The following is a 10796-nucleotide window of genomic DNA, read 5'->3' as shown; positions in this document are numbered from 1 at the left end:
ACGCTCGCTAAGTCTCCTTTGTTTATTCCAGAACGTTAGGCACCAAACAAGGCTCTTCAAAGCCCACACGCTATGGTAGAGACACCAAAAGATCAGTGGCGTGCTTGCTCTTGATCCCCTTAAGCCCAGGGCGCGCATGTAAGCAGTGTTGCGTTGTTTACAGCAATCGCTGCTCACTCCTTTGGTGTGCTTAAAGAAGGACGTAGTGTTACGTGGTCAAGTGATCGTCACGAGGCTTTGAGAAATATAAGGCCACAGATAATTTATGCGCATTGACAAGAGCAGAAGAGCTGACAGGAAAAAATAACCTTCGAAAACAGTCTAACAAAAGACATTTAGTACGACAGAGAATGATACTAACGATTAATAGTCTAGGTGATATATCCCCATGGATTTACAGTCCAGAGTGTTACTCACGCTTTTTTTCTGTGACATAAAGCGTCAATCATAAATAAAATGTAAAGGTCCACAACACTACATGAAATAACGTGACTGCTCCAAGCTGCTTGCAGAGAGCACAACCTCCTACGCATTTAGTAATTATTCATTTGTAATTATTCATGGGCATAAAATACGGAACCAACGAAACCAGATTGGAGAGTACGTTTTCCACCCGAATGATGTACAGGCAGCGTACATAGTTGGTAGACGAAACTGGAGTCGGCGGAAAGGGTAAGCAAGAAGGCGACGAAGATAGCGAAGTGCTTTGTGTTTGGCTAGGGCTGTCTCAATTTATCCACAGAACGTCAAGAAGGCTGCACCCCACGGAAAATGAGCCACGTATTCACCCCATGACACCCCCATTGCTAAACAATTCACCCAATGCGCCTAGAATTCGTTGCCTCAGTCGCTTTGGTTCTTCTGTGCGTGGTCCAAGCGTAGCGTGTTCAAGCATGTTGGTACTACCCGTTCTCGTAGAAGATGTCTATATCACCCACATATTCATCAATTAATTTTCCTTTCGTCCTCCTAGACAGTTAGAAAATTAAATCAGTGAGTCAGTCAGAAAATGAATCAGTCAATCGGTCGGTCGGTCGGTCGGTCGGTCGGTCGGTCGGTCGGTCGGTCGGTCGGTCGGTCGGTCGGTCGGTCGGTCGGTCGGTCGGTCGGTCGGTCGGTCGGTCGGTCGGTCGGTCGGTCGGTCGGTCGGTCGGTCGGTCGGTCGGTCGGTCGGTCGGTCGGTCGGTCGGTCGGTCGGTCGGTCGGTCGGTCGGTCGGTCGGTCGGTCGGTCGGTCGGTCGGTCGGTCGGTCGGTCGGTCGGTCGGTCGGTCGGTCGGTCGGTCGGTCGGTCGGTCGGTCGGTCGGTCGGTCGGTCGGTCGGTCGGTCGGTCGGTCGGTCGGTCGGTCGGTCGGTCGGTCGGTCGGTCGGTCGGTCGGTCGGTCGGTCGGTCGGTCGGTCGGTCGGTCGGTCGGTCGGTCGGTCGGTCGGTCGGTCGGTCGGTCGGTCGGTCGGTCGGTCGGTCGGTCGGTCGGTCGGTCGGTCGGTCGGTCGGTCGGTCGGTCGGTCGGTCGGTCGGTCGGTCGGTCGGTCGGTCGGTCGGTCGGTCGGTCGGTCGGTCGGTCGGTCGGTCGGTCGGTCGGTCGGTCGGTCGGTCGGTCGGTCGGTCGGTCGGTCGGTCGGTCGGTCGGTCGGTCGGTCGGTCGGTCGGTCGGTCGGTCGGTCGGTCGGTCGGTCGGTCGGTCGGTCGGTCGGTCGGTCGGTCGGTCGGTCGGTCGGTCGGTCGGTCGGTCGGTCGGTCGGTCGGTCGGTCGGTCGGTCGGTCGGTCGGTCGGTCGGTCGGTCGGTCGGTCGGTCGGTCGGTCGGTCGGTCGGTCGGTCGGTCGGTCGGTCGGTCGGTCGGTCGGTCGGTCGGTCGGTCGGTCGGTCGGTCGGTCGGTCGGTCGGTCGGTCGGTCGGTCGGTCGGTCGGTCGGTCGGTCGGTCGGTCGGTCGGTCGGTCGGTCGGTCGGTCGGTCGGTCGGTCGGTCGGTCGGTCGGTCGGTCGGTCGGTCGGTCGGTCGGTCGGTCGGTCGGTCGGTCGGTCGGTCGGTCGGTCGGTCGGTCGGTCGGTCGGTCGGTCGGTCGGTCGGTCGGTCGGTCGGTCGGTCGGTCGGTCGGTCGGTCGGTCGGTCGGTCGGTCGGTCGGTCGGTCGGTCGGTCGGTCGGTCGGTCGGTCGGTCGGTCGGTCGGTCGGTCGGTCGGTCGGTCGGTCGGTCGGTCGGTCGGTCGGTCGGTCGGTCGGTCGGTCGGTCGGTCGGTCGGTCGGTCGGTCGGTCGGTCGGTCGGTCGGTCGGTCGGTCGGTCGGTCGGTCGGTCGGTCGGTCGGTCGGTCGGTCGGTCGGTCGGTCGGTCGGTCGGTCGGTCGGTCGGTCGGTCGGTCGGTCGGTCGGCGGCACGTCCAGAGCCGGCCCTAAAACGATTTGTTCTGTTCCTGCAGGTGCGCAACTACGTCACAAGAGTTTCAAGTGGATCATCGGACGTCGGTTGCTCTTTTGCACGGATGGCTTCGACGGTGTGGCAGCTCTGCTGAAAAACGTGGAACTTTTCCAGTTCTTCTTGGCTTCGGTTCGCGTCACAAGATGGTGCTCTGATCAACAAGCGCCGTCATCGTCCCCATAAAAGCGCATCGCTTGCAAGCAGCAAGCGCAGTTGGCGGCACGTCCAGAGCCGGCCCTAAAACGATTTGTTCTGTTCCTGCAGGTGCGCAACTAGGTCACAAGAGTTTCAAGTGGATCATCGGACGTCGGTTGCTCTTTTGCACGGATGGCTTCGACGGTGTGGCAGCTCTGCTGAAAAACGTGGAACTTTTCCAGTTCTTCTTGGCTTCGGTTCGCGTCACAAGATGGTGCTCTGATCAACAAGCGCCGTCATCGTCCCCATAAAAGCGCATCGCTTGCAAGCAGCAAGCGCAGTTGGCGGCACGTCCAGAGCCGGCCCTAAAACGATTTGTTCTGTTCCTGCAGGTGAGCTGGTTTCGCTGTAGCAACTGTTCTGTACATTCCATGCCGCCAACTGCAAAACTGTCATTTGCTTGATCTACCGCGTGTGTTCTCTTGTGCGCATGTGTGATGGAGGGAAAAGATTGTGCTCAATGTGGGGTTGATTTTGCCGGCGAAGACCGGTGCATGGAATGCTCTAACTGTGCATCATTGTATCACCTCGGTCAAGAGTGCTCCGGTGTGGCTGAAGGCACATTCTTGTCGATGGGCCCGAAAAAGAGAGAAAAGTGGCGGTGTAAAACATGTAGATCAGCGGATTCTTCCCAAGGCAGTTCTAGCCAGTTAACAGCTATTGCTGAAAAGCTATCGTTGCTGGATTCAATTCGTGCGAAAGTTGAATCTCTTTCCCTGGTTCCGTCGAAAATAGACGAACTGTTGTGCCTCAAGTCCGAGATCGAAGTAGTGAAAACAAAAATGCAGGAAATACACGACTCGGTTGACTTTCTTTCAAATAAATATGATTCCTTGCTGAAAGGATCAGCAACACGAGAGAAACAGGTCACTGAATTGTCTTCTAGGGTGATGGTACTTGAGGATCAGGTCGCTTCTCAGGCAGCTGTCATTCAAGACCTTAAAGGAGAAATAAATGCCTCTGAACAGTATAGTAGGTCCTCAAACCTCGAAATTCATAACCTACGCCAACTTCCTAGTGAAAACTTGACTACTACTGTTGCTGAACTGGCCGTTCAACTGGGCATTGATTCATTCCTGCCAGGTCACGTAGTAGCTGTGCACCGGTTGCCCAGGAAGAGCAAAACAGCTCCAGTTTTAGTGCGCTTCCTTTCGGCGGGCATACGTGACAGCTGGCTGGCAAAGCGAAAGAAACTGGAATCTCTGGCGAAGGAAAATGAGCCCTCGGTTTTCTTTGTCGAAAACTTGACGAAATACAACAGAGAACTGTTCTGGGAGACAAAGACTAAGGCCAAAGAGGTAGATTTCAAGTTCGTATGGGTGAAACATGGCAAAATTTATGCCCGTAAGAAGGAGGGTGACCCAGTTGTGCGCATAATGAGCCCTTGTGACTTGTCTCGGCTAGTCTGACCTCTTCTATCCTCTGCTTTGTCTGTTGTAATTTTTTTTTTCCTGATTCATGGCTTCGTGCGAACAATTTCGTGACTTTCCTTCTTTTTCTGCTCTTTTAAAACCAGGTGAAGGCACATTCACTGTTTTTCATGCAAACGTGCGTAGTATTCGCAAGCACTGGAATGAATTTTGTGTCCACGCTGGTGCAGTACGTGATATAGCTGATGTTTTTGTCTTAACTGAAATTAATATTGGGCAGGAACATACTGGTCTCTTTCAACTCCAAGGTTATCACAATCATTTTTTGACGCGCAAGGACGGCCGTGGCGGTGGAATTGCCGTTTTTATTAAAGATTGCTGGATTTCAAGTCCTCTGAACATAATTTTCACAAGTGCTGAATCACTAGCCCTTCGTATTCACACACGATCTTTTGCCATCACATTGCTCGCTATTTATAGGCCGCCAAATCAAAGTGTTAGAAAGTTTGTGGACGAATTGCATCTACTTGCTTTTCCATCTGGTCACGTGTGCATGATAGGTGATGTTAACATTGACGTGCTGAAGAAAGAACGACACATTGTAGCTGATTACTTGAACACGCTTGCTGACGTTGGAATAGATTCTATTATCAACCTTCCCACACGTGTCGAAATTTTGGGTACATCGCTTGTGTCTTCATGCATAGATCACGTCAACGTTCGCACTGAGAATGACCAGGTACTTCCGTTTATTATTGAGCAAAAGCTATCCGATCACTTCTATGTTGGGTGTAGCTTTCTATCGACTCAGCATGCTGCGGCTAACAACCCAGTATCACAGATAGAGGTTATTGATAAAAGAAAGCTGGACTCGTTGTTGCAAGGCTACGACTGGAAATCTTTCCTAGCAGAAGTTCCTGCCAGTCACCTGTATAAATCTTTTATTGCCGTTTATACGCAGACAGTGCACTCTTGCAAAAACGTAGTCGTCTTACAGCAACGAAAGCCGAAATGCCCGTGGATAAATGGAAATGCTCTAACCGCGTTAGCTGAAAAAGAACTAGCCTGGGCGCGCTGTCGGCGCTCACCTAATAATCAGTATCTTCGTGAAGCTTATAAGATGGCTCGCAATAAAGTCACTGCTGTGCTTAGAGGTGCCAGGCGACAGCACTTCCAAGGTAAATTTTCTGAATTTAGAAATAACCCGTCCAAGACTTGGTCCGTGGTTATCGAATTAAGGGGTCGTCCCCGGAAAAGCGCATACCAAACTATTGCGAAGAATTTCGGCCCACCATCTATAACGTTAGCAGACCAATTTAATTCCTTTTTTCTCTTCTACTGCAGCAACCTTGTCGGGTAATACGGCTAGTTATTGTATGCCACAATCGGTAGTTGACTCTGCATTCCTGCCTGAGTGTACCGAGGATGATATTCGCTATATTTTATTTAACTTAAAACAGCACAAGTCGGTTGGATTAGATGGTGTATCTGTGGACGTCCTTCGCAGAAATTTCGAGGCCCTGAAGAATGTTCTTTTAGCAATTATAAATAACATTATAACCACAAAAGAAATACCGCCTGGCCTCAAGGAAGCGCTTGTAGTTCCTCTCTTCAAAAGCGGACAGGTCAATGTTGTCACAAACTACAGGCCAATTTCGATACTTTCGTGCATTGCTCTTATACTTGAAAAGCATATTTTTCACGTAATGCAGAGCTTCATTGATGCACACAACATAATGTCGCCTAATCAGTACGGATTTACTTGTGGGCGTGGCACTAGATTAGCATTAGATGAATTAACCGATTTCCTTAATAGTACTCTTGAAATTAGTGCATTCGCTTGTGCATTATTTCTAGATGTATCAAAAGCTTTTGACTCCGTCAACCATAAAATTTTACTTTGTAAACTTCATAGCTATGGCTTCCGAGGGCCTTTTCTAACTTTCCTTGAGAATTATTTGCACGGTCGAATTCAAGTAGTAGTTCTCGGAAATATTAAAAGCAAACCTAGACAGTTGAGTGCTGGAGTTCCCCAAGGGTCTATTTTAGCTCCCCTTTTATTCAACTTGTACGTTAATGATCTCAGTCAAGCAATTTTTCGCTGTCGAGTGTTTCAATACGCAGATGACACGCTTTTAGTATCCCGTCATACTAATTACCATCAAGCCGTGGCGGAATTACAAACTGACACTACAAATGTTATCAGTTGGTACCGTAAAAACTTAATTTCTATTAACCAGAATAAAACTAAATTAGTATGTTTTCACGATCCGCTGAAATCTATTCCTGTCATCACTCCACTGTTTCTTCATTCTCCTCTGTGTAACAATTGCTCTTGCTCTCCTATTCCATACCTCTCAAGTGTCAATTATCTCGGTGTTCATTTCGATTCTGACATGTCCTGGAACACTCACTTGGCTAACGTTTGTGAAAGGCTGCGCAAAATAGCCTGCCTACTGCATTCTATTAAAGCACTATGCCCAATTTACGTAAGGAAAACAATAGCACATGCATTAGCGTACAGTGTGCTGAGATATGGAATCTGTTCTTTTTATTTCTGTTCAGTGTTTTGGCGCAATAAAGTTGATTCTTTACTAAAATCCATAATTCGGGCGGTGATGTATGGTGTGCACATAACTAACAATTCCAGTCTTTTTTCATGCTCGCACATGCCCTCGTTCAGGCTGTTATTCAAAGAAACGGTAATCCTTTTGTATATATGGAACAATGAGTTCTGCCTCCCGTATGTCCCCGCCAGAGCATTACGTACACGTGACCGCTTTACCTTACCAAGAGTACGGACAAGATATGGCAAACGTGTCCGTGCCTTCTATGTACCTGATGTGTTAAATGACCTGCCAGATAAAGTTTTATCTTCCAGCACACGGAAAGAAGTTAAATCTTATATTTTTGATTTGTATGTGTAATTTGGTCTCTTTCCTTTCTTTCTTCCTTTCTTTCTTTCTTTAGTTTTATTTTGAGTCTTGTACATAATTGATTTACTGTGCCGCTCCCTGGCTTGCTCCATTCTGCCGAGCGCTGCCCCACAAGCCCATTGTTGGCTTGGGCAGGCTCGTATTTGTATGTCATTTTTGAAATAAATAAATAATTTATATAAAAAAAAAATCCTCCAGGCACGCACCACTAAGAGTTACTATTGGTGTGCAGCTATCAAACAACCGACAACCGCTAAGAGCGGATTATGTGTTAACATTAAAGTCGGAGTGTTAGACTCATTGGGTTCTTGATATATTGCCCTGTACAGTATTGCACTGTACAGCACTGTATTTGGGAAGTTCGATAAAACTTTTTTTTTTGCTTGCAGCTCCATAATGCCAATAAATAGCAGGTTGGCATACGCAAGCAGGAATAAAACGAGGACTGCCCTTAAGCCACAGCTACTCTTAAAAAGTGCCTTCAAACATGTCGCACCAGTCGTGTCGTTCGTCTTGACATTTGCCTGCCTACGTATATAATCATAAAGGACGTCGACTCTTCGTTACCGGCGAAACTCATTGCGGAACGTTTCTCCCACTTGTTTGTTCGGGACAGATATCTTGGCGAAAGCTCTAGCCATTAAATACAACCGTTACGTAAACTGCATTTCCCGAACCATAAAGCGAAGATACACGACATTAACCTAATGGCCTCGCATTTTGTGCAATTTCGCTTAGTCTGCACCTGTCCAAGACACGTTCAGTGCGTGCGCGCGACATTCGCTTAAGCGTTTAGAGCTTTGGCTTTCACCTTTACGGGGTCGGGCCCACGGTTTAGCCAGCTGCGGTTTGAAGCAAGTGCAAATGTCCCCATCTCCCGCGTTAAGTGGCACCGTGCTTTCGCCCCTAAAGCTATTCCTCTTAATGCGACTACTTCTCAAGTTTTGTATTGTATCTTATTTTTCTCTTCGTATTTAGTTGTTATACATTCTGGAAATTTATCGCCATGATGTGTGTTACACCTGCAATATATAAAAAAAAAATACCTGCAAGCTTGAAAATTTTCCCTGCAGAATATCATAATTCATGACTGAATAAGCAACGCAATAATTTAGAGGCGTAAACGATAGTAAAATGATGTTGTTCCTGTCATTTGCGGAGTCGTTAACTTGATCGAAGTATTTATTTATTTATTTATTTATTTATTTATTTATTACATGAAACTTGTAGCTTCATATTGACATTATTGTAGGAAGCGAATACAGGGAACGGATACAATTAAAGGCAGGACCACCAACATCTTACCATAATTTCTTATAGCAGTCTGTATGGTAACGCGGGGCAAAATGAAGACCAAATTTTCAAATTGCTGATGATTTTTGTTGATATTGATCATTGTGAAAATAAAACTCAGATTCCTCCTTACGTCTTTGCCATCTTTATTAGAAAAAAAGGTATGACAGTGCAATTAGCATAAGTATTAGATACACGTTATTTTTAAAAAAAGACAAATATGCCTCATTTTTCTCCGACACCGGGAAAAATGAGACAGAGTGGGAAAAAATGAAACAGCGCCCCCCCCCCCCCCCTCCACCCCTTTTGAAGGAAAAATAACTCAAATAATTTGCTTTGAAATAACGCACTTCCAGTAGTCTACGTGCACCCTCCCCCCGCAGACGTCAAGGGCACGCACTTGCGCACTTAATTCATACCGATCCACACAGCTTCTATACCAAGCACGGTATGGTGCGAGCCGTGTGGATGGCAGAACACTTTTTCTCCAAATGCTTGTGCACTGAATGGGTGCTTTAGACTTCGCCTTCTATAGCCTTCTTCAGTTTTTTTACAGATTTGGGTGGGCGAAATTCTAAACCTTCGGGCAGCCTTTGCCAAAAAAATGGCCTTGCAGGGAGACGAGGTGTAAATTGTGCTTACCTCTGCATTTCTATTGCTTTAGATTTTATTATGTATGGCCGTAGAGAAACGTTAAGGAAGTGTTGTCCCTTTCTATAGGACTAATGTGTCTTCGCTAACGCCTCTACGACGCTCAAAAAAACTTTTGGCGCTGTTCGCATAGCGCGGGTACGCTAATGAATGGTGACATGTGCTCGTCGCATGCCATCTTCGGTGAAAGCAGCTCTAGATGTCTGTCTCTTCTGTACCCGTACCATCTTAGACAAGAAGACAGAATTGATATGGAGCTGTCACAGGCAGTGAGCTCCGTAAAAATTATCTTGGTGCTCACTGAGACATGCGCGTTCTCCTGTGTTTGAGGTATTACTCAGATAACGGTATTACAGTGAATATTAGGACGCACCGAGCAAAAACTTCCTGAAAACATAGATAGTGAAGAGAAGTAAAACAAAAGCTTTCGTTGATTCAAGACGGTACAAGAATTGCGGTGTACTCACTCAAAAAATTAATTGGCTAATTTCTGGTGCTTCTTGGGGTACATCTGACCTCGTGCACTCAGTCGGCATTTTTGGTTTTTTGCTGTAATGTTCACTGTCCAATTACAACAGTTTTCTAGTCAACCAAAGTGGTTCTGTAGAGAGACAGGTTTGCAAAATATCCCGGCACTTAGATATCGCAGTTAAAACAAACAGAGTGGCAAGTTCAAAATGACACGTTTTGCTCCGCCGTACCCTTGCGGCTTTCAATCAATACAATATTTATTATACAAGTTATAATTTTAAAGGGGGTTTATTCGGCTCGTAGAGCAGCAGCGGCAAACTCAGCGCCAGCAGTTAGGGCGCAGACAGAGAGCGAACTGGGTACGAGCCACGCGATGGGCAACGGGGCTTTTCAGCGTGCTGATCTTCTTCAGGTAGGCAATATAACTTTCTGTCACATTTGCCTCGTCGTTACAGTAGAGCACTCAAGAAAAAAATTAATTGCCAAAACTGCTAATGGGCAAGAAAATAAAATATATTTACCGTATAGTGAAGGAAACCGACGGCCGAAAGGAAACGTGGTATAGGCGTAAACAACAGCACCGACAACAATAAAGGGACTGACAGCAAAAACAAGCCAATGAAGAAGCCATTATTAATTAATGATTGAGCTTGAGGCGCAATCGATAGAAGGATGCCGAGCACGTACGAAAGATGTAAGACAAAAATGGAGCCACAATTTTGTTATTGCGTAAAATTTGAAAACGCAGCGATAGTGCACCAGAGTACTACGTACGTTGGATAGCATGTAAGACTCGTTTACTATTCACGAAGTAAACGACGTATTCTCACTGCGGTGCTGCGAAGAATTAAGGCATACGGTGAAGGCATGTGCGATTGAGTAGCACATTTTACGACCGCACTGCGTTGTCATTTACTACTACGTGGTGCACGCCGGCATGGTGAAGTGCTCCGGTCGTTGTGAATGGATAGCGAAGCGTCTGTGCAAGCTACGTCGCTACACGCCATGTCATACAACTTATACCTACTTTTTTTTTCTGGCTGTATCAATTCTGTTCAGCATCGCAAGTGAACTTCGGTCAACTTACTAGCCAGCGTTTGTCGGAAAAAATAGCCCCTGAGTTATAGTCACATGAAGAACAGGCCGATAAGTTGCTCTAGTGCGCTTTCGAGCTCCCGAACAAAATTCATTTGTTAAGTAAAGCTGGCTTTTTTGCAAGCATAAGTGCATTGTAGTGAAGTAAGCAAATGTCCTCGTGGGTGTTATCATGTCCGCGCTGTGCAAAGAACTGGATTAGAATTGGAAAGGAACTTGGCAGGGAAACGAAAGACAATACAATAAAGTCAAGCCGAAAACTGATAGATCTTGGTCAATTGAAACAGTCACAAAAGCTACCAAATTTTTGACGATTACAAGTAACACCCGCGGCGACGTTTGCAAACAATTGCCGTGTATGACCTAATT

At 47.2% G+C, this 10796-nt stretch overlaps 1 protein-coding gene across 1 annotated transcript; it reads left to right on the top strand.

Annotated features, from left to right (window-relative positions):
- The first annotated feature begins 3501 nt into the window (after positions 1 to 3501).
- On the top strand, positions 3502 to 4020 carry LOC140215820 (uncharacterized). Its single transcript, XM_072286119.1, has one exon. It carries the CDS (start codon positions 3502 to 3504, stop codon positions 4018 to 4020), a length of 519 nt encoding a protein of 172 aa, XP_072142220.1.
- Positions 4021 to 10796: the final 6776 nt, after the last annotated feature.

The sequence above is a fragment of the Dermacentor andersoni genome, chromosome 2 (assembly GCF_023375885.2).
Source record: "Dermacentor andersoni chromosome 2, qqDerAnde1_hic_scaffold, whole genome shotgun sequence".
NCBI lineage: Eukaryota > Metazoa > Arthropoda > Arachnida > Ixodida > Ixodidae > Dermacentor > Dermacentor andersoni.
This window is presented reverse-complemented; position numbering and strand designations above follow the sequence as displayed.